At 42.3% G+C, this 25585-nt stretch overlaps 1 protein-coding gene across 1 annotated transcript in view; it reads left to right on the forward strand.

Annotated features, from left to right (window-relative positions):
* The window catches only part of LOC106608787 (phospholipid-transporting ATPase ABCA1), a 253841-nt gene that overhangs the window by 136007 nt on the left and 92249 nt on the right, over positions 1-25585 (forward strand). Inside the window, exons 28-32 of the mRNA XM_082977279.1 lie at positions 543-670; positions 7189-7290; positions 9051-9240; positions 21421-21515; positions 21809-21914. Coding sequence (XP_082833405.1) covers positions 543-670; positions 7189-7290; positions 9051-9240; positions 21421-21515; positions 21809-21914 — 621 coding nt within the window. The remainder of the gene's footprint in view (positions 1-542; positions 671-7188; positions 7291-9050; positions 9241-21420; positions 21516-21808; positions 21915-25585) is intronic.

The following is a 25585-nucleotide window of genomic DNA, read 5'->3' on the forward strand; positions in this document are numbered from 1 at the left end:
ATTAACATACTGTACACATCATCAGCGCCCAGGGAACAGTGGGTTAATTGCCTTGTTCAGGGGCAAAACAACAGATCTTTACCTTGTCAGCTCGGGGATTCGATCCAGGAACCTTTCGGTTACTGGTCCAACGCTCGTACCTGCCAGCCAGGGAGTATACAGTATACAATATGCAAGATATGCATGTAACGGGGCGGCAGGTAGCCTAGTAATTAGAGTGTTGAGCCAGTAACTGAAAGGTTGCTGGATCGAATCCCCGAGCTGACAATGTAAAAATCTGTCATCCTGCCCCTGAACAAGGCAGTTAACCCACTGTTCCCCGGTAGTCCGTCATTGTAAATAAGAATTTGTTCTTAATTGACTTGCCTAGTTAAATATATAAGAAAGTTATGTGGATAGTCAGTAATTGTCATTAACTGATATTAAACGCATTGTGTCGGCCTTCTGTAACAGTGTTTTCACAGGGTAGGATACCTAAAAAAGGCATTGCCAAAGAAGTGTAATTTTGCAGCAGATTCTGATATCATGTCTATGTCACACAGGTGATTCTGCCAGCTGTCTTCGTCTGCCTGTCTCTCATCTTTTCTGTCATCATCCCCCCTTTTGCTGAGTATCCTAATCTGGAGCTGCAGCCATGGATGTACGGGCTGCCCCAAACGACATTCTACAGGTGAGCCATTGAAACGTCATGCTCTCGGACTTTATAATCACGCCTTTATCAGTACAGGTAAATATGCTGAGATTTGAATTGCATTTGTGTAAACGTAGCGAACTCAGCGGGGTAACCTGACCAGGACAGAGAGAAAGAATTATAAAAAAAATATAAAGTCATTCTACTATGATGTTAAGAATAATGGGCATACTGTTTATCTGAATGCAGAAACCACATAGGCGAGGGAGGTGGATCGCTCCTAGTACCAATGTTTAGAGGGACATTTTTTTTGGAAGAGTTTGGCATACTGGAATGAATTTGTCTGCGTCTCCAATGCCACCCTATTCTGTATATACTGCACCAATATGGTGATATTTGGGACTGAGATTTACTGTCTTTCTGGGGGAGAGTAGAGAGCAGTGGAGATGCCTCACAAAGCCCAGTGTGTTCAAACTGACAGGGTAATAATCTGGCTTCAGCCTTGACATGTCAGTGCATGTCAGGATTCAATGTTTGAGCTCTGACTTACATAATCTGTCAAAGAAATGAAGTTACATTTTTATTAATCTCATGAGGAGACATATAGCTGCCTATTTGATGGACAGGAGATATACCATCACTCCCAGTAACACTGAGTTGAATCCCAGATGTCAAGGCATAATTAATTGTACACACTTTTAAGGAGGCCAGCTCTGGTGTAAACGTACGGAAAATGGTGGAATCAGTTGCATAGCTGGTTTAACAATGGTTTATTTCATCCTTGTTTAAGTGTCACAGAAAAACACTTATATTTACAGTGTCTATGCAAGGACACCCTTAATCTCAGCTGGATTGTTTTCTGCTGAGATTGAGGCTGTCTTAATATGGACACCATATATATTCTATACGTGCTGTAACATATCGGCAAGTTGGTTTTTATACTTACAGTAACACAGATTTTATTTGAGAATTTCTTGCATTGCATTTTGGGGTTTGCTTTTAAAATATATTAAAATAAATAGAAGTAATGTGAAAAACATGTTGAATATTTCATAGAGTTCCCTCCTCCTGCTCATTGATATTCTACTGAGGTTTGCTTATTTTATCCAGGGGAGATCATTGTAATAGATTGATCCAGTTGGACAGTTTAAACAGAACTATCAGGCTCTAGATGTTGCTATGGAAATCACAGGTATGTGTTTTTTTTTACTGTCTAGAGATTCATCTTCTTAGCATTGTCTTATGTCTGATACCGCAACGATTCCGCCTGCACTGTCAGTTGAGGGACGAGCGACTCATAGCAGTGACTCCACCTAATGGTTTAAATGGTTGCTATGGAAATTGCAGGTATATGCCTTTTTCACTGGCTAGAGTTTCACCTTCTTAGTTGAAGTTAGACTAAAGGCAGTGAGTCTTAACTACAGTTGTTACACCACATTAAATATGCAGTATTCATCAGAACAACCAGAAACTAGCCTTGGTATGTGTCACCATTAGCAAGCTGACGTTTTTTCTCTTCTCTGACATTGTCTGTGGTCAATTACTGCACATAGTCTTCCCCGTGAATTATTTTAAGACACTTCCCTTTGTGATATCTGGTGAAGCCACAACAGGCTTGCTCCTTCCTGTTCTATACAGACAGAGAGAGTATATAGTACATGATCCAGCTGAAATAGTAAATGTCAACTAAATGTGCCGTGGAAATTTGGCAAGAAAATACAGGTTAAAACGACTGGTTTAAAAAGTAATTGTTATGCTCCTAATGTTTAAAATGAACATGTATAACATCATGTCTATGCTGTGCAATTTAATGCAACTTCATATCCCTTAATAATGGAGTATTTGAACAGTATGGTTGAACATTGACGACACTTTTCGATTCAAACATAAACATGATTAGGCTTGTCCCATGAACAAAATATTCTTAAGACTTAATATCTTTAAAAATGTGATATCCATACAATGCGTCTCTCAGATGAGAGGGGAGTTGAAAGGAGTGGGTTGAATGTGCAATCTGATCCCTACTCCATGATATTTAAAGTTAAAGTTAAATATCATGGATATCATTGTTACTCCATCTGACAAGGAGTGAAGGTTATACAACCGAAATAATGATGAGAAACCATTCTTTCTTCCAAGGCAGTCTTACGAGAAAGCAACCACTTTATTTTATACTCAAGGAAACACATATTTCCTGCCAGAGCATTATGCCTCTTCAATAAATAGCCCTATTTTATTTCAGAGAGTGGGCGTCGGCTACATTAGTATTACAACACTCAGATCTGCATTATTTGTTCTAATTCATTGCATCTAAATGGACTATTACTACTACTGTAAGATTTTCTCTTTCAGTACATAAACCAAGATTAAACCTAAGATTAGTTCCAATGTGTCTCTGTTCATTTTGTCCCCCCAATAGTCTTGTTACCTTGAATAACTGTTCATCCCAGTTTGTGTCCCAAATCACACCCTGTTCCAAATATAATGTACTGCCCTGGTCAAAATAGATCACTGTAAGGGAATAGGGTGCTATTTGGGACACATTCCCAACTATCATTAATGGTAAAACAGATGGCTGAGCATAATCCATTTTTGCAATCAACCACTTCGATTTCTCTCCTCGCTTATAGCGGAGGAAATTATATTCTTTAGGCTGACCTTCATGAGAGATAAATGAGCCTATAAACGTTGTACTAATCCCATTGGCCAGCAGTGACCACGCTGGACCCTAGTTATGATCTTTATGAAATGCTGTGTTCTTAGAGCCAAGATAAAGAGCAGAGTTTGTGTATACATTGATTTGTAAACTGTCTGTTTTCCCTCCAGGCACATAAGTACCGTAGAGTGCTCTGATGTAAACAAACAGATGGAGCATACTGTATGCACACGTGCACACACACACACACACACACACACACACACACACACACACACACACACACACACACACACACACACACACACACACACACACACACACACACACACACACACACAGTTTATGTTATGTTGACATCTGCTCCATTCAGAATGCCAAGAGCTTTTCTCATCCATACCTGCTAAGTGGTATGTTTTCATTTGGAAATGTAATGTTCTCAACAAAATGCCAGTGCCATAAAATTATTACTCTGTCATCCTTCATTACACGAATCACGGTTGCATGTTAGCTGGGTATCTTGCACAACTTTAAATAAAAAAATACAATATACACTCCTGTTGATCTAATTTCCTTTTGGCCAATTTCTCTATCTAGCGATGGATATGCTGTAAATATACCCATCCTCCTAATCTTGGTTGATTCAGTGAGCCAAGCCCTTAATGACCTAATCAATGCTATGGCGTGCTTGATGACCCCCGATTACAGTATCTAGTCCAGTAAACCCCCAAAGTTCCACCAGGATAGAACTAATGATGCAGAAGGAGATGGCTGCCGTTTTACTCTCCCGTAACCAATTGTGCTATTGTGTATGTTTTTTGTGTTATTTGTAACTTATTTTGTACATAATGTTTCTGCCACCGTGTCTTATGACCGAAAAGAGCTTCTTGATATCAGGGCAGAGATTACTCACCCTGTACTGGAGGAATTCTTCTTCTTCAACGAGGGATGACGCCCGACAGGGCCCTCATCCCCGTCATTTACAGGAGGAAAAGACGGCGATATTGTGGACGACGGTCCTGGTGCCTTGTAAGGATCCGTCGCCGAGAGGGTAATCTACCTTTACCATCGGTCCTGTTAGCCAACGTACAATCAATCGATAATAAAATAGACGAACTACGAGCACAAATGTATCCTACCAACGGGACATTAAAAACTGTAATATATTATGTTTCACCGAGTTGTGGCTGAACGACGACATGATTAACATATAGCTGGTGGGTGTTAAGCTTTTTCGGCAGGATAGAACAGCAGCCTCTGGTAAGACAAGGGTCCGTGGCCTTTGTATATTTGTAAACAACAACTGGTGCACGAAATCTAAGGAAGTCTAAAGGTTTTGCTCGCCTGAGCAAGAGTATCTCATGATAAGCTGTAGACCACACTATTTACCAAGAGAGTTTACATCTATATTTTTCGTAGCTGTTTATATACCACCGCAGACCGATGCTGGCACTAAGACTGCACTCAATGAGCTGTATACGGCCATAAGCAAACAGGAAAATGCTCATCCAGAGACGGCGCTCCTAGTGGCCGGCGACTTTAATGCAGGGAAACTCAAATCCGTTTTACCTAATCTCTACCGGCATGTTAAATGTGCAACCAGAGGGAAAAAACTCTAGACCACCTTTACTCCACACACAGAGATGCGTACCATGCTCTCTCACCCTCCATTTGGCAAATCTGGCCATAATTCTATCCTCCTGATTCCTGCTTACAAGCTAAATCTAAAGCAGGAAGAACGAGTGACTCGGTCAATAAGAAAGTGGTCAGATGAAGGAGATGCTAAGCTACAGGACTGTTTTGCTAGCACAGACTGGAATATGTTCTGGGATTCATCCAATGGCATTGAGGAGTATACCACCTCAGTCATCGGCTTCATAAATAGGTGCATCGACGACTTTGTCCCCACAGTGACAGAACGTACATACCCCAATCAGAAGCCATGGATTACAGGCAACATCCGCACTGAGCTAAAGGGTAGGGATGCCGCTTTCAAGGAGCAGGACTCTAACCCGGAAGCTTATAAGAAATCCTGCTATACCCTCTGACGAACCATCAAACAGGCAAAGCGTCAATACAGGACTAAGATTGAATTGTATTACACCAGCTCCGACGCTCGTCGGATGTGGAAGGGCTTGCTAACTATTACAGACTACAAAGGGAAGCACAGCTGCGAGCTGCCCAGTGACACAAACCTACCAGATGAGCTAAATCACTTCTATGCTCGCTTCGAGGAAATTACCAGGATGTGTACACCGAGCATGCGCTGTCCAACTGGCAAGTGTCTTCACTGACATTTTCAACCGGTCCCTGACTGAGTCTGTAATACCAACAGGTTTCAAGCAGACCACCATAGTCCCTGTGCCCACGAACAATAAGGTAACCAATTTACATGACTACCGACACGTAACACTCACGTCTGTAGCCATGAAGTGCTTTGAAAGGCTGGTCATGGCTCACATCAACACCATTATCCCAGAAACCCTAGACCCACTCCAATTTGCATACCACCCCAACAGATCCTCACTTGATGCAATCTCATTTGCACTCAACATTGCCCTTTCCCACCTGGACAAAAGGAGCACTTAAGTGCGAATGCTATTCATTGACTACAGCTCAGCATTCAACACCATAGTGCCCTCAAAGCTCATCACTAAGCTAAGGACCCTGATACTAAACACCTCCCTCTGCAACTGGATCCTGGACTTCCTGATGGTCCGCCCCCAGGTGGTAAGGGTAGGGAACAACACATCTGCCACACTGATCCTCAACAAAGGGGCCCCTCAGGGGTGCCTGCTCAGTCCCCTCCTGTAGAGGTTGAGAGCTTCAAGTTCCTTGGTGTCCACATCACCAACAAACTATCATGGTCCAAACACACTGACAGTCAAGAAGAGGGCACGACAAAGTCTATTCCCCCTCAGGAGACTGAAAAGATTTGGCATGGGTCCTCAGATCCTCAAAAGGTTCTACAGCTGCACCATCGAGAGCATCCTGACTGGTTGCGTCACTGCCTAGTACGGCAACTGCTTGGCCTCCGACCGCAAGGCACTACAGAGGGTAGTGCGTACGGTCAAGTACATCACTGGGGCCAAGCTTCCTGCCATCCAGGACCGCTATACCAGGCGGTGTCAGAGGAAGGCCCTAAAAATTGTCAGACTCCAACCACCCTAGTCATAAACTGTTCTCTCTGCTACCACATGGCAAGCGGTACCGGAGCGCTAAGTCTTGGTCTAAAAGGCTTTGTATTCTACCCACAAGCCATAAGACTCCTGAACAGCTAATCAAAGGGCTACACAGACCCCTCTTTTACGCTGCTGCTACTCTCTGTTTATAATCTACGCATAGTCACTTTAACTCTACTGTACATATGACCTCGTCTAACCGGTGCCCCCGCACATTGACTCTGTACCAGTACCCCCTGTATATAGCCTCGCATGTTATAATACTGCTGCTGTTTAATTATTTGTTTCTTTTATTTTCTATTTTTTTACTTATCTATTTTTTACTTAACACTCATTGATGGTTAAGGACTTGTAAGTAAGCATTTCACAGTAAGGTCTACATCTGTCATAATCGGAGCATGTGACAAATCCATTTTGATTTGATTTGGTCAGGGCATGATCCAACTGCTTTGAAGCATGGACTGCCTAACATTCAGCTCTTACAGCCACAATGCTTCATTTAGTTTTTCAGTCAACGGCAGACCCACCACTTGGTTCCTTAACAAGCTGAGGCGTGGGGTCGGACAAATGTTTGTTATTGTGGGGACTGGAGATGTTTTATTTGTCCAAGATGGCGGGCAATTAAAAGATTAGATGATTGCTTTGGATTATGTCGATAATTAGCCCTCCTGTAAGGGATAGTGTTAGAGTCTAACTGACAAGGTCCAATTTCATTACAGCAATGATGGACCGCCAGATAATACAGAGGTTACTCAAGTGGTGGACTCTTTGGTGAATAATCCTGGGTTTGGGACTCGCTGCATGGCTAACAACCCTATACCGTGAGTATGACCAGCGGCCATTTTGACACATCTCTCCCTCCCTCCATGTTATTACTACATATGTTTTGTTTGCAGTGTTTCTCCTGTTTCATATGTTCTTGCACAGGATGGCAATAACTAGATTGTCCATAAAGTTCTCCAAGGGAAGCGAGCACCCAATATCTGTTAATTTTGAACAGTGGAGAAGGGTGCAAAGCACAATTGGATATGGTTACCCTCTGATATGTTTGGTGGAAATGTCCCCACATTGTTTACTTTACTTTACTTTATTACGTTTATTTTTGCATGGACAATGCACATTAATCCAAATTTCAGTAAAAGTGAATGTTTTAGCCATCTGGCAAATCTGGCAAACAGAGTAACATGTGACAAGCAACACTTAGCACGTAGACAGGTACTCATATCCAATTATTTCAGATCTCAAAAGTGCATACAGGGTAGGGGGTAGGTGTCAATATGGAATTGGGCAAACATCTCCCCCTTTGGCACATTGTTTACCTCAATAAATCGATACAAATATTGTTTTCACCAAATCTGAAGCTGAACCTGGTTGATTTGGAAACATTTTTGTTTTGATCAAATCTGAAGTTGCGTATCTCATGCAGGATAATTCCTTGAGAGACTACATTTCGTTTTATTCCTACATGTTCTAACACAATATCCATGCAGTGAAGAAAACCATTAAATAAATCCTAAATATTGATTGCGGACAACCAAAGGCATATACACGGTATTGTACGGTATATGGTTGAGATTAAATAATACACTTTTACGGCATCATTCTAAGTTATTTAACACAATTTATTTGATATATTACATTTACATTTTAGTCATTTAGCAGACGCTCTTATCCAGAGCGACTTACAGTAGTGAATGCATACATTTCATACATTTCATACATTTCATTTCATGCATTTTTATGAAAAATATATTTTTTTAAATGTGTACTGGCCCCCCGTGGGAATCAAACCCACAACCCTGGCGTTGCACACACCATTCTGGCGTTGCAAACACCATGCTCTACCAACTGAGCCACAGGGATATATTCATTCATTAATTCTGGGGTTCTCGGAGGTGAGTGTTGTTGGGATTGTGCAGATTTGCCTTGTTTTACGGTTAGGGGGTTGGAATAATGTTGTCAATAGTAAGTGAACCTGATATCCCATATCTGCTCCATCTCCTCTCTGTCAAGCCTGATCATGTTCAACATGCTTTATCAAGCTGTTCTGCTTCCCTAACTCTTCAGCTGGCACACTAACAACACTTACAGTACCTCCATGTTTTAGATAAGGAGACTTCTGTGCTGTAGTTGTGTTGATAACGTCATTTGTGATCTATCGTTGCTGACGAATGAAAACCTTTCATCTCCAAAACCAAAATTTTTCAGTAAATTGAAAAAAATAATTGATATTTTGCCATTAACGAGCATACAATGAAACTTTTATGAAACTTCAGGAGCTATTTTCCTAGAGTCATGGAATGTTCAGAGTACATTGAGTGGAGTGACTGCTTTCAATACAAAAAAAATGGTTTTCATTAGAGAGCGACGCTATGTTTAAAAAGAGCTAGACCTAAACAGGTATTCTAAAACTGTGTAGGTATGTGTACTGTATACATGTTTGAATTTGAATATTATGTCTTTCTGATGATAACTGTTGAGAAATCCCCTGCCAAGGCAGGATATTTCTTATTTTGATTCTCATGGTTAGTCATCTTCTTCATCATCTCCATCACCACCACCATCACCCCCTCTTCTCCAGGAATCTCCCGTGTGTCCCCATTGATTCTAAATGGATCACTCCCTCAGTGGAACCCTCTATCAACAACATCTTAATCAACGGGACCTGGAGCATGGCCAACCCTTCCCCTAACTGCCAGTGCAGCACTCCTCAAAAGACTATCATGCTGCCAGATTGCCCACCTGGAGCTGGGGGGCTGCCTCCCCCTCAGGTTAGTCCACAATCTGTCAACCCCAGGTCTGCTTGTAACATAATGGTTTCCAATAGAAATACTTGACCTCTGGCCTGAAATGTGTGCTTAATCTGGCAACCTGGGTTGGACCTGAAGACTTGTGTTAGCTCCCCGAACTAATGCTTAAGCTTTAGCTCTACCAGCTAAAAGAGCAGGCTTCGAACCCCAGATGGTCAAATTGATGCAGTGACCCAGGTGCAGTGAGCGGGAGGTCAAAGGGGGGTGAAGTGTAACATAGTTGATTCAGTGTGCACTGTATCTACAATCCTGCAATGGCAATGTAGGTGTCTAAACTTGAAGTTATCTTCTTCACCTCCAAAGTTTTTACTGTGAAAGCATGTTTACCAAAGTATCCCCTTACAATGGGTAATACTTATTGCATGCTATACTTTACTCGATATCCCCTCCATGATGGATCCAACTTACAAATCAATCCATCCAATTTAACTAATGGATCCAGAACCAGGATATTACATTATGACCATTTACCAGGGTCAGCTAGAGTGTATATATCCAGCTAAACATGGATGTCCAGATGGGACAATGTATCCATTGAAGTTAGACATTGCTTTATTGTATCCACGTTACTATTGTCTCATGTCTTCCTCAATAGCCTTATGGCTGGTCTTAAGAAAAAAATGTATGTTGAGATAATGTGTCCCACTACTCTTTTTCTGGCATCCTGTGAACTCTGACCGCTCTTAGATCATCCCTTTTAAACAATCCCTCTCGGAGAGTGGGATGTTTTATAAGCCATTACCCTAACAACATACATGGCCAAATGCAGGACCCCATGAGTCTTAAACCTGACTGTGATCAATGAGGTGGGTGGCCCTGCTGGTCACCGGGCATGCTGAGAGGAATGAGTGGGCTCCTTTGGCCTAAATTGATTTCTCCAATCATAGAAATAGAATTACTAGAATGGGCAAAGCTAATCGTGCATGCGTCACCGGTACACTCAATATGGCTACTGGTCCACTCCAGCAAAGATTATTATTTTTGATTATTTTTGATTGAATTGTAACACATGCAATCTACTTGCAGTGAAGCCGCTCAACATTTACATTACATTCAGTCATCTAACAGACTCCCATCCAGAGCGACCCACAGACGCAACCAGTGTCAATGCCCTGCTCAAGGGCACATCAACAGATCTCCCACAAGGTCAAAAACAGGGACCCGAACCAGCGACATATCAGACACCGGCCCAAGCTCTAAACCACCAGGCCACCAAGACCCCCCCCCCAGGTCCCTGAGAGCTGCCCCTCAATCATCCGAGATCCCCCTGTTTTCCTTTGTATTTTTTTTTTCAATAATAATAATTATATTCCCCACCCACATGCACCAACAAAATGAACAAAAGAGAAAAAATACAAAGGAAAACAGAAAACAACAATGCAAAAAACAAAAGTCGTCAAGGCCAACTGAATATGTTTGAGTGCGTGTATGTATTTACATGTGTGTGTGTGTCCGTGTATGTGCATGTGTGTGCGTTTGAATGGGAGTGTGTGTATATGCATGTGTACGCTCATACAAACACCTGCACGGCATCAGCCTCAGGCAAACAAGCATTAGATGTAACAACATTGCCCCTCGGTTTTATTCAAATGTACTTGTTGTATTGTTTTATTTTTACTTTATTTTTTGACCGTCATTCTATGCCCCGCCCAGCAACTCCACTCCCACTTGTCTCCAATTCCATATCCCAACCCTCAGCTTCCCTCAGCCCATTCCACTTATCCCTGCTGGCCACCCACTTCGAATTTCTACACACCATATATCTTTCAACTATGCTATGATGTTTAACATACAACTTGAATCTATCTAATCGAACAGAATCCACATCAAAAAACATTGACTTGAATAGGAAATACCATTCTAATATTCCAATACCTTGAATGATATTGAAAAAGATAGAAAATTGATGGACAGGAACTGGTGCATTCTAGCTGTTATTGGAAATGGCTTTTGGTGTTTACTCAAGGTGTGTTCTCAGTGGGTGCATTCTGGATTATTATTTAAGGTATGTGAGATGAGAGAGATGAGAGAGTCTGAGTGAGCCAAGTGATCTTGGTAATGTACCCACCATAGACTGATAGATAAAAGTCCAATATAGAGGGAAATAGGTAGACAGACATAATGCTTTTTGTTACTTTCTAGAGTGGTTCATGCTTGGCTTATTAACAATCATTCATGTCTTGAGATGAGCTTTTGCTGTTCTATTGGGTTTCAGGAAACAAACAATGTTATAAGAAAATATGTTGCACTCTAGCAAAAGTTTGAATTGAATTGACAATCACCAGTTAATTAAATTAGGCCTGATTAATGAAGTTCATGAAATCACTCCTGGTTATACTTACGCACACAAGTTATAATAACCTATAAAGTTTTGGCGCAAACGATCAAAACCACTAAAAGCAACATTTTGTTATACAGTACCCAGTGATTTGATTGAGTGATTATTTGACTTTTTTCCCTGGTGGCTTGGGAACATGTGAATCGAAAGTCAATATCCCACATTTGCATACAAAAACTAAAACCAATTCTTTCAGTCATGCTTTTCAAGAGACAAACATCGACAGATTAACTCTCTGGATGTGGCAGACATGACCTTCACGTGATTCTGGGACTTTGTATTGCCAGCTACATCATGTGCCTGTCCATATACCAGCTGGGAGAGATAACATGGACTCCTTGAGAGGGAGCATCAACACAGTACTGGTGAGGAGGCTCTGGTGGTTGATTTGATGGCTGGTTACAGCCGGTGTTGAGTGGTCGACATAGTTCATCACCCACCTGGATGGTAAATTCAGCAGTTGATCAAAATAGAAAGAAGGGTGAGAAATCAAATACGGTAGATGTATGAATTGACATCAACAGTGACAGAGGTGTAAGGAGTGACACTTTATGCCAGCAGAGCTAAGCGAAGGTGTGGTGCCAATGCTTTGGCTTGTCGACAGCAACTGTTCCTCAGTTTTTTTCCCCTCTGAGGAAGTTAAATGTCAGAGAGACGGATGTAATACTTACCCAGTTTGCAAACAAGTATCCAAAAGCACAGTCTGAGAAATATGAGATAATTTGGTTCTCTGTAGCTGGTGTGGGAGGTGAGTTTTTATTCTACTTGGCATCTTGTTCTGAAGTATCGCATCATGTTGGAATGAGAATTGAGATGTTTGACTTATTCTTGTAAGATGGCTAATTGGGATGTTTGACAAAGTCTTGGCAAAGAGGAACTGTTGGCTTTTCAGGAGAAAAAACAAGAAATTATTTCATGTATATTTTCTTAAACAGATATTTTATTTTCATTATAATCTACCCCGGACACCACACACACATCTATGTGGTGGAAAAGTGACAGGTTCTTTTGGATCTGGGTTGAGCAGGCAGAGTGAAGTAGAGACTAAACAACCGTTTCAAACAAAACAACATATTTAAGAGGACATGTGGCTCAGGTAGGGTACATCTCACATGTTCCATTCCACAGTTTGCTTTTAGCCAATGCATAGTTTAAAATACCAACATCAACAAACCAGACAGAAAGGGGCACAGGAAGTGGCCCTGGAGACATGTGTCCATTTTCTCAGGTTCTCCACAGCTCAAACAACTACGTTATCCATGTGCTCTCAACAAACAATGCCATTAGCTCTCTGCACACCAGGCTCCACCATGCCTCCGGACTACATTCACTTCCTGTGGGCGGATGCCTAGAACATAAAAAACAGGGGGGTTTAAATACACACATTGAAATTTCATAATCAGTTCAATTGTACAATGAAAATGCTTGATGAATTAACTGAATGAACAGGCAATTAGTCACACCTGTGACACACACACATATTCGCATACACACACACACAAACACACACACACCAAAAAGCTGGAAGCGGCACATGGTAAGCGGCACAGAGCAGGCCCCTGAAGCAGGTTAGGGGTTAAATGCCTTGCTCAAAGTGTGCATTATGTATGCGTACAGTACCTATGCATGGGAGTACGTGTGTGTGTGTTAGCACTGTATGTGTATACACATGTGTGCTGAGCCCTCTCAGACAGACAGTAAGAGGCCTTTGAAAGCCAATGACTTCTCCTAACCGGAGCCCATGCTGTTTGGCAAAACGACCCCTTGAGATGATGCTCCGCTCATCCCGAGACCTCATTTCTTCCTCCTTCCAAAAGCTCCTTTATAGTGATGGACTGGACTATCACATGACGTCTGCCCTTGTCGGATATGTAATGCCTCGTTGAGCTTGTGCGCAGGCCTCGCTGTGCCCCCCCCCCCCCTCTTGTGACAAGCCAGACAAGACGGGGCCGTTTTGAAGTGAGGGTTGGAGAACAGGTATTATGGGATGGGGATGCTTGCCGAGACAGTCGGACAAAAGGAGTACCATTTCCGTGACCTGTCTTATTCTGACACCTGGATGTTCTGGATCTCGACAAGGCTGTCAAGGTGTCCCATTAAAAGGTGCTGTTGGATACATGAGTTTTTTTTTTCTCACGGCAGCCAGTGTTTCTCTCTCTCTCTGTTGTCTATTATTTCCCTCCCTTCTTTAAAATCACAGTATTTTTATTTGACTGTCTCTTTGTGCCACTCCTCCCTTCAGAGAAATGGGAGACAATAGGTACGTACATGAAACATATAAAGACAGGTGCACTAGTCGTGAGATGATGCCCAACCCCGCAGACATACGAACTGACGCACACACACACACCACACACGGACAGACACTGCACACACACGAACGGACACACTGCGCACGCTCCCACATGCGCACACACACCAACTCAGTGTTCATTTATTAAACAATGAGTGCTATAGATTGCTTACCTGTGCTCTATGGTCCTGAAAAGGGGGGGCTTGAATGGATGTGGCTCTTTGGCCGAACCACCAACAGAAACCCAGAACATTGGGAGAATATATTCCCTTTGACCTAAAGAAAAAAGAAGCTAGTATTGAATTAACCATGACATGACGTACAGGCTTTGGAGTAGATTTCTTTTATCTTTTATCCCTGCGATCCTCCCAATATGCCCTTGAAAAACAGACACACACACACACACACAGAGAGAGAGAGAGAGAGAGAGAGAGTCTACGTTTCCATGGAAATGGCATGCAATAGTAAGCCTATTATCAATTCTCATGTATTGGCACTCGTTGGCTGGCGATATTTAACCGTAACAAATTAAAAGGCCTCCATGCGTGCAAAGGAATTGATAAAGCCACGGCGCTCTGAGTATTACGTTTGATGTCTTTATCATCAGGAAACTCTACTCAGCTACTGTTGCATAGCCTTGCCACCCTTATGTATCAAATAAATAATTTAAGTTGTGCATATTTTCTTCATTCACCACTTATGTGAGTAGTGTTCTTGAAAATGCTTATCCCAATTCATTGAGATATGCTTTAGCAAGCCTTCAAAATGAAGCTAAACAACCCTTGAACAAACCTTTGCACAAACTATTCTGAATGAAAGAAGCAACCTTAGTGCACAAAACACTAGTACAGCCAGGGATCAAGCTGGTCTACGCTGGTGTATGCTGATCCATGCGGGTCTGTGCTGGTCAGTGCTGGTTGGATGCTGGTCAAGCAAGTCTGACCAGCATGGTCATGTTGGTCTTACCAGCATGGTCTAGCTGGTTATGCTGGTTGACCAGTATGGTCTAGCTGGTCACATTATTAGCCCAGCAAATTTGAGACTCACCACCTGGAGTTGGTCTTACGTAGCAAAATTTGAAATTATGTTTTGTACATTGGATGAAAGTAGAGACTCAGAGCAACAAAATGGTATATCAAACACTACATTTTTGAGGAACAATGGGAAAGTAATTCTGCTTAGAAAGTTGATAAACTTGTGAACTCACTTTTGAGAAAATGGCCTTTGAATGTTTTGGTATCTTGTGAAGAGCTCCGCTTTGTCTACACCCATTGAGCATTGTTCACACCCTCTTAACTTCTTACATCTAGACGTTCCGCTAGCGGAACACCGCTCCAATATCCAATGATAGGGCGTGGCGAGAAATACAAACTCCTCGAAAATCCGAAAACTTCCATTTTTCAAACATATGACTATTTTACACCATTTTAAAGACAAGACTCTCCTTTATCTAACCACACTCTCCGATTTCAAAAAGGCTTTACAACGAAAGCAAAACATTACATTATGTCAGGAGAGTACCCAGCCAGAAATAATCAGACACCCATTTTTCAAGCTAGCATATAATGCCACAAAAAACAAAACCACAGCTAAATGCAGCACTAACCTTTGATGATCTTCATCAGATGACACTCCTAGGACATTATGTTATACAATACATGCATGTTTTGTTCAATCAAGTTCATATTTATATCAAAAACCAGCTTTTCACATTAGCATGTGACGTTCAGAACTAGCATTCCCACCGAACACTTCCGGTGAATTTACTAAATTACTCACAATAAACGTTCACAAAAAACATAATTATTTTAAGAATTATAGATACAGAACTCCTTTATGCAATCGCAGTGTCCGATTTTAAAATAGCTTTTCAGTGAAAGCACATTTTGCAATATTCTGAGTAGATAGCCCGGCCATCACAGGCTAGCTATTTTGAAACCCACCAAGTTTGGTACTCACCAAACTCAGATTTACTATAAGAAAAATTGGATTACCTTTGCTGTTCTTCGTCAGAATGCACTCCCAGGACTTCTACTTCAACAACAAATGTTGGTTTGGTTCCAAATAATCCCTAGTTATATCCAAATAGCCGCGTTTTGTTTGTGCGTTCAAGACACTATCCGAAGGGTAACGAAGGTTGACGCGCCGGCGCGTATCGTGACAAAAATTTCAAAATATTCCATTACCGTACTTCGAAGCATGTCAAACGCTGTTTAAAATCAATTTTTATGCGATTTTTCTCGTAAAATAGCGATAATATTCTTACCAGGAGTCGTTGTTTTCGTTCAAAGACTGAAAATGTAAAATGGACTCTTCACGTGCACGTCCGTCTCATTGTTCTCAGATCGACCACTATCCAAATGCGCTACTGTTTTTCACCCATGGACTGCAGAGTCATCATTCAACGTTCTGGCGCCTTCTGAGAGCCTATGGGAGCCTTAGAAAGTGTCATGTTACAGCAGAGATCCTCTGTTTTCAATAAAGAGGCTAAAGAAGGCCAAGAAATGGTCAGAGAGGGACCTTCCTGTTTGGAATCTTCTCAGGTTTTGGAAGATTCCATACAGGAAGTGCCCTGTCTGACAATTTGTTCTCCTTCTGTGGCATCTATATAAAAAATACAGCATCTCTGCTGTAATGTGATTTTCTAAGGCTTCCATTGGCTCTCAGTAGGCGCCAGAAAGTGGAATGACGTCTCTGCAGTCTCTGGGCGAAAATCAGCAGGAGTTTTTGTGAGTGGTCAGGCAGGGAACAATGACACTGGAGATGCGCGTCCACGAGACGACACCATGTTTTTCTTTCAGTCTTTGAATTAATACAACGTCGCCCGGTTGGAATATTATCGCTATTTTACGAGAAAAATCGCAAAAAAGTTGATTTTAAACAGCGTTTGACATGCTTCGAAGTACGGTAATGGAATATTTTGAATTTTTTTGTCACGAAATGCACTCGCGCGTCACCCTTCGGATACTGACCTGAACGCACAAACAAAACGGAGCTATTTCAATATAACTATGGATTATGCACCCTCCAAGTTCATCATTAAACTCCAGGCCCTGTGTCTGAACCCCTGACGGGCCGCCCCCAGGTGGTGAAGGTAGGAAACAGTACCTCCACTTCGCTGATCCTCAATACTGTGGCCCAACAAGGATGCATGCTCAGCCCCCTCCTGTACTCCCTATTTACCCATGACTGCGTGAACATGCACGCCTCCAACTCAATCATCAATTTTGCAGATGCCACAACAGTAGTAGGCTTGATTACCAACAATGACAAGACAGCCTACAGGGAGGAGGTGAGGGCCCTGGGAGAGTGGTGCCAGGAAAATAACCTCTCAATGTAGCTGATCATGGAATTCAGGAAACAACTGAGGGAGAACCCCCCTATCCACATCGACGGGACAGCAATGGAAAAGGAGGAAAAGCCTGATGTTCCTCGTTGTACACATCACTGATAAACTGTAATGGTCCACCCACACAGACAGTGTGGTTTGCAAGGCGCAACAGAGCCTCTTCAACCTAAGGAGGCTGAAGAAATTTGGCTTGGCACCTAAAACCCTCACACACTTTTACAGATGCACAATTGAAAGCATCCTGTCAGGCTGCCTGGTACAGTAACTGCACTGCCCACAACCGCAGGGCTCTCCAGTGGGTGGTGCAGCCCAACGCATCATCGGGGGCAAACTACCTGCCCTCCAGGACACCTACAGCTCCCGATGTCACAGGAAGGCCAAAAAGATCATCAAGCACAACAACTACCTGAGCCACTGCCTGTTCACCCCGCTATCATCCAGAAGGCGAGGTCAGTACAGGTGCATCAAAGCTGGGGCCAAGAGACAGAAAAACAACATCTATCTCAAGGCCGTCAGACTCTTAAATAGCCATCGTTAGGATCATAACTTTATTTTAAGACTGTGGTATGTCAGCATAATAGTAGAGAGAATTATTTATTTCAGCTTTTATTTCTTTCATCACATTCCCAGTGGGTCAGAAGTTTACATACACTCAATTAGTATTTGGTAGCATTGCCTTTTAAATTGTTTAAAACAAAGATAAATAACATACAATTTTCTAAACTAATCCAATCTGCTAGTTTGACTTATGCTGGTCCAGCCTATGTTGGTCTACTGTATGCTGGCTTTTTCAAAAGGGATGTTCAAAACTAGGCCTTGATATTTGATACTAATTTACTTCTCTTTTTTAATTGGCGGTGCTGCACACTTGGCCTGGATGGTTTTAATAACTTGCACTTTGCTTTGGGTGTGTTGTCCTGGCATGGCATTGTTATTCTATTGTGCATGACCAATTCCATTGTATTATCTTCTTAACAATATGAATCAGAGTTCAGTTTATTGGGAACGGATCTTCCTATTGGCCAGCCTAGGCCTCTCTTTGAGGTTGATAGTCAGATAATGAACAACACTATGTACTGACAAGTCCTGCAACCTGAATTCAAGCAGACAGAACACACGATATGGGTCGGTCACATCTTTGCTCTAAGAGGCTACTGTTGATTTGTCATTTTGGCTTCTACCCCCAAGATCCATTCTAGTGTTAAATGACCTGTCCGAAGCGAAGCGTTCAGTAAGGAAGGGCACATTGGAAAACAAAAGTGAAAAGGTTGTGAGGTTGCAAGATGAGGCAGATGGTGGAATGAGGCCCTGTAAATGTATTTATTTATTTTAGTAAAACTGCAGCTAGGCAGTGTTGACTTGTAAAAATGGCAATGTCTCTTGTATGTATTATTTTGAACACAGCCTTACGTTGGAGGTTGATCCACTCAGTGATATTTGAGCAAATGTATTCAAAACATGCACGTATGCACACAAATGCAAGTTCCACTTGCTGCTGCCAACATATACAGAAATTCCTTGTAATTTCCTGCCAACAAGATACGTTTTGAGTCACAATCCATCACTTTAGTTCCTAGTATTTACAAATAACTTACTAGCAGTTACTTTGCCAAATCCACCTCTATCAACAAGACAGGTGCAGCACTTTTGACAGGAAATGAGAATTACAAGTCATGCATTTCTGAAAATGACAATTAAATGTTGTCTTTTAAAAACATCAGAAAACAAAATTGACTTGATAATAATTCAGCATTTCTGACGAAATCACCAAACTAGATGAGTGAAACTCAGCCTAGGCCTGCATAGCTACGTACAGCAGGTGGTTCACATAGCTTTAAGCAGAACTCTACGTCCCAAAGATTGCATTTGTTTGTGCCAGGTTGAATTGGAAGTTGGTTATTGAGGTTTCCCAAGATACAGAGACTGTGTGCAGAGATTAATAAGAAGCCTATTCTCTTATCGTCTCTCCAACACCGCAGCGTGCCAGCTTATTCCCCAGATTTGATTATTCTGAGTTTACATTTGCCTCTCTCCTGTTTGCCTCTCCTGTGTGTCATCAACCTGCCGTCATGTGGTCGAGAGTGGCATACGCGTGTGGAATGAGTGATGTGAAGTATAGAATGCCAAGTGAAGAGAGAGAACGTTCCAGGTAAATAACTGTGATCAGAAGTGGCAAGGTGGGAGGAGATATCCGAGGACAGGTTCATTGTAATGGCTGAAATGGAATAAATAGAAAGGTATCAAACACATGCTTTGATACTATTTCATTCAAAAAAAATTGCCATTACAATGAACTTGTCCTCTGATATCTTTCTATGACCTATATAAAAAGCTGATTTGTACGGTGTCCATATTAGGACACACGCCCATTGAGTGTTGGAAGCAATGTCAACTTATCTGTGATTTCGATTGGAGGAGGTGAAATACGGCCAATGCAATTCGACTCGTGCTGGCTGTCGGAGCTGTGAGCTCAGGCTCATTGTACACAGTACAGTCAACACTCTAACCATCTGTTTGTTTAATGCGAAGTGCTTGCTGCTCGTAACGGAGACCCAGATTGTTCAACGGTAAACAGTGTGGGGTCTCATCTTCTTCCTGTTACAAAACTTCCTAGTTGTTTCACTATTACAGTAACTACATTTTTTAACTACATTCAAAATCACATGGTTCATTTTGCAGATAACTAATGGTATGCAGTGGATATATAGTACAAAGCTTAATCAATGTACTGTATGTTCATGTCATTTGGAATTGAGTTCTGCTATTACAGACTGCATTTTTTTGCAGCTGGCCTGTATCTACAGTTAGACTAGGGGTGGACCTGGAAAGTCGAACTATATAACCAAATAAATCCTGGTCGGATTATTTAGATTACTGGGCACTCATCTGTAAAAACAATAACATAAAACCATCTAAATATGTATCAGGGGGACAGGTAAGCTTTCGGAATGGAACCTCTCTTTTCCCTCTCCCCTCCTAATCCGGCCCCTCACCCCAACCAAGCTAGGAATTAATTAATGAACCAACGCCTGTTTGCATACATATCCATGTCATTACCGAACAACAAATAGAAAAGAGGCGTACAAACACGGCTAATCGGTGTGGGGGCGTTTATTTAAACAGTAGTCTCTCTCCGAGTGCAGTGTTTATCCTCGGTTAGCGCGCTAAGCTAGGAACCCAGGGAAGGGTGGATAGAACACATTTGGTTAAAGGGAGTCAGGGTGGGGGGTGGGGGGGGGGGGGGGTGTAGGGGCTCGATGCTCGGCTTGGGGGGAGTGTGAGGGAATATGGGAGGGAGGGTAGGGGAGGGGGGTTCTGGATCCTAATAAGCAGTCTCCATGTGCCTTGCCAAGGAATCAGCCTAATCAGTTTTGTATCCCGCTGCCCTGAAATGAACTGGGCCAGACAGGGAGGTGCTAGTTGTTGGATGTGGCTGTGGAGGATATGTGGAGTGGAAACGCACCACTGTGTCGTGTCTTCCCTAATTGTCTGAATGTGCCAATGTATGCAGAGTACGTGCTAATTAGAGCCCTTTGACATTAGCCACAGCTTTGGCTGCATCACGGGGACGGGGAAGGTTCCAACAGGCTCATTAATTGACTATTATGATCGGGTTCAGAGTGCTTGGTTGGGTTCCACAGCGCCATGCATATATGAGTTGTTTATGGTTTGAAATGTGGCCGGTGCCACTATCGCGCAATGATTCTGCATTGATGGAGGTGTTTCAGACTCGGTTGTGTTAGGATGGTGGCCATTGTTTTGGCTGAACTTCTGTCAGATTAGGATCATGGAGCCTGGATTTCCAAAGTTTGCACAATACACTATCTGGAACCATGCTGTGTGGCTCAGTTCGTAGAGCAAGGCACTTGCAACGCTGGGGGTCATGGGTTTGATTCCCATTGGGGCCACCCATATGTAAATTGTGTTGATGTATGACTGTGTTACTTTGGATAAAAACTGTCTGCTAAATGGCATATGCATGGTACTGCTATTATATTTGTTGCTTTGAATGTCAATTGTTCCACCTTTTTCTCAGAGCCAATGACTGCCTGAGAAGTCTGTATACTGTAGTGAAATGCACGTCACATGTTGATGAGTTCTGGGCTGAAGAAAATCTATGTATGTTAGAAGTAATAACTTTTCATTATCATGTATTTCCAGAGGACCCAGAATACTACGGACACACTGCAGAACCTGACAGGGAGGAACATGACAGACTTCCTCTTGAAGACATATGAGAAAGCAGGCAGAAAAAGGTACTCTCACTCTGTGCTCGGTAGCACTTACATAACTTTGAATGTTCAATAATGCCAACAATGTGACCGAAGTTGTTATCTAAGATAACGTGTAATGTAAAGTTCTAAGTCCCACTAATTATAACTCATGAGTCAAGAGTCAAATTAAATGGTACTGTGTGTTGTTTGTGTATGTGTGTGTCTGCATGTGTGTGCATTTATTTGTGTGTTTGTGTGTCCATGCGCGTTCATATCTTATTCATTTGTACTCTGATCTTTGCCCGCACCCCTGCCACCACTACCCAACACTCAAGGTACGGAGGGATTTCCGTTGGAGGAGTTAACTCCCAAGTCAGGATGACTGAACCGGAAATTGAAGCTGTAATCAGGGATTTGAAAAGCCTATTCAATTCCCCCCAGGTATGCTATGGATATTGGGATAGTGGTGGCCTTACTGCCAGCTGTGGAACAGCTTGACTTCTGAGGGAAAACGCATTGATTTAATATCTTCCCTTGTGGGAGGATAAAGGTACGTTTGCTGTGGTTGAAAGCCAGAAGGGATCTACGGAGATCTCAATTCACAGAGGTGCTTGGAATGTTGTTTATCTACATTCAATTATGCATGGACGTAAGAAACCAATCACTAACGCTAAGCTTGTGCTCTTTCTGAAACATGAGATCGAATCTGCTTGAGTGACTCTTGAATTTCAGACTCTTGAATTTCAATACATTACCTTCAAATCAAACTCGAAGGAAAGTTAAAACCCAGATAGACTTTTGGGTGTCCATGGAAACTGGGTATGATTGTCTCAGATGCATCTAATATATTTACTTCTTCCTCTTTTTCTCCTCAACACATTCAAACAAGTGTACACACACCCCTCTATCTATCTCTCTGTCGCACGCACACACACACACACACACACACACACACACACACACACACACACACACACACACACACACACACACACACACACACACACTCATTAAATGTTCAAACCTGTAGGCGGTCCGGACCTCAAACTTTAAAAGAAAAAAAGAAAAAAGGCAAATGAAGTCATTCAAGATCAGTGTTACTCTCCCTTGGGTGTCTTAACCATCCTTCTCCAGGGCACTTCTTCAGGCTATGGATTCTCCACACTAACACGACTTTGATTCACAGCCGCAGTGATGATGTAACTATAATGGCTGAACATCAGCCGTTCCCAGCTCTGTGCCTTTCCCTTTTTAAAGTGGGATATGTCTGGCTCACTGACTGTGGTTGCGTCCCAAATGATACCCCTTGGGCCCTGGTCAAAATAAGTGCACTACAAAGTGAATAGAGTGCCATTTGGAACACAAACCTGTGTCTGCTGGGGTTGCAGACAGAGAAAGAACAGTAGTATACAGTGTACTCTAGCAGTGGAATCTCCTCAGGGGAGGACCTTTCTTCTTAGTGAAGATCATAAAAATAGTGAAACATTAAAGTTATCCTTTTTAGATAAAACTATACTAAATATATTCACGTCACCAAATAATTGATTCAAACACACTGTTTTGCCATGAAGGTCTACAGTAGCATCAACAGCACTCTGTAGAGTGGCACCATGATGTAGCCAGAGTTCAGCTAGTTTCCGTCCTCCTCTTGGTACATTGACTATAATACAAAACCTAGGAGGCTTGTGGTTCTCACCCCCTTCCATAAACATACACAATAATTATGACAACCTCTGGAGGAGGTTCTCCAACCTATCAGAGCTCTTACAGCATGAACTGATATGTTGCCCACCCAATCAAAATATCAGAGAATGAATCTAGTACTGAAAGCATATGCTACTGCTAGCTAGCACTGCAGTGCATAAAATGTGGTGAGTGGTTGACTCAAAAAGGGAAAGACAATAGTTGAACAGTTTAGACGCAAGAGAGAGAGAGCGAGAAAGAGATATTTTGTTGTATTTTTTTTCACTTCCGCTTTTGCTTATTTAGCTATCACATGCATCTAAGGTTAAAGTTCAGCAGTGTTGCTACTCTCCCTCGGAGTGGCCATCCTGCAAAGATGACTGCCCAGAGCACAGCGCAGAATGCTCAATGAGGTTAAGAAGAATCCTCAAGTTTTAGCTAAAGACTTACAGAAATATCTGGAACATGCTAACATCTCAGCTGACAATTCTACCATACGTAAAACACTAAAGAAGAATGGTGTTCATGGAAGGACACCATGGAAGAAGCCACTGCTGTCCAAAAAAAAGCATTGCTGCACGTCTGAAGTTCGCAATATTCCATAGCTCTACTGGCAAAATATTCTGTGGACAGATTAAACTAAAGTTGAGTTGTTTGGAAGGAACACACAATAAAAAGCCATAGCACACCAACATCAAATCCTCATCCCAGCTATAAAGTATGGTGGAGGGAGCATCATGGTTTGGGGCTGCTTTGCTGCCTCAGGGCCTGGACAGCTTGCTATCATCGACGGAAAAATGAATTCCCAAATTCATCAAGACATTTTTCAGAAAAATGTAAAGCTATCTGTCCGCCAATTGAAGCTCAACAAAAGTTGGGTGATGCAACAGGACAATAACCCAAAACACAGAAGTAAATCAACAACAGAATGGCTTCAAGAGAAGAAAATACGCCTTCTGGAGTGGCCCACTTAGAGTCCTGACCTCAATCCGATTGAGATGCTGTGGCATGACCTCAAGAGTACGGTTCACACCAGATATCCAAGAATATTGCTGAACTGAAACAGGTTTGTAAAGAGGAATGGTCCAAAATTCCTACTGACCGATGCGCAGGTCTGATCCACAACTACAGAAAACATTTGGTTGGGGTTATTACTGCCAAAGGAGGTTCATCCAGTTATTAAATCCAAGTTCACATACATTTCCTACCCTGCACTGTGAATGTTTACACTGTGTGTTCAATAAAGAGGGGGCAATGCAAATAGTCAGGGTAGCCATTTGATTAGCTGTTCAGGAGTCTTATGGCTTGGGGGAAGAAGCTGTTAAGAAGCCTTTTGGACCTAGACTGGGCTCCGGTACCGCTTGCCGTCCAGTAGCAGAGAGAACAGTCTATGACTAGGGTGGCTGGAGTCTTTGACAATGTTTAGTTCCTCTGACACCGCCAAGTATAGAGGTCCTGGTTGGCAGGAAGCTTGGCCCCAGTGATGTACTGGGCCGTACGCACTACCCTCTGTATTGCCTTGCGGTCGGAGGCCGAGCAGTTGACATACCAGACAGTGATGCAACCAGTCAGGATGCTCTCAATGGTGCAGCTGTAGAACTTTTTGAGGATCTGAGGACCCATGCCAAATCTTTTCAGTCTCCTGAGGGGGAATAGACTTTGTCGTGCCCTCTTCACGACTATCTTGGTGTGTTTGGACCATGATAGTTTGTTGGTGATGTGGACACCAAGAAACTTGAAGCTCTCAACCTGCCCCACTATATTCCCGTCGTTGAGATTGGGGGCGTGCTCGGTCCTCCTTTTCCTGTAGTCTACAATCAGTCCTCCATGAGTAGTGTTGCTAATAAGTCATTAGTTTTGGGATCATGCTCAGGTAAAACAATTTGGCTAATCTATACTTCCATATTTCAAAGTCCTATTCTTGAAGATCAAGGGGTATAACATTTATTGGAATGACTGTAATTCTGATAGACTTTGGTTTTTAATATAAAGATGTTATTGAATCGTATTATTATATGTAGTAGAAAGCGATGGGTTAGAAGAAGTCTACATAACCAACCTATAAAGTAACATTTAACATCCATAAATGGGCATCTTGTCAAGATTCTCTAAGACAGAACCCAGAAGCAGACCAGGACAAGGTGAGTAAAATGAAGGTGAGTATTTATTGGTAGTCTTGATGTGTAATTTGAGTGATCCAGGAGACGGAGCGGCAGCGGAGGTGAGTTGATGAGAGTAAATGGGTTGATCCAATGAAGTCACTGTATCCACCGACGGCCAGTTAAGGGAGTTGAATGTTCCGGGAGAATGACTGTAGACAGAGTAAATGGGAGTGAGTAACCAGTAACAAGCACAAAACAACAAAACTATCTCAAGAAACATGAGGCTGATACGCTGGCACAACATACTGTTCGTTGCTAACGATCCGG

This window comes from Salmo salar, chromosome 07, assembly GCF_965601325.2.
Source record: "Salmo salar chromosome 07, fSalSal1, whole genome shotgun sequence".
In the NCBI taxonomy this organism is placed as follows: domain Eukaryota; kingdom Metazoa; phylum Chordata; class Actinopteri; order Salmoniformes; family Salmonidae; genus Salmo; species Salmo salar.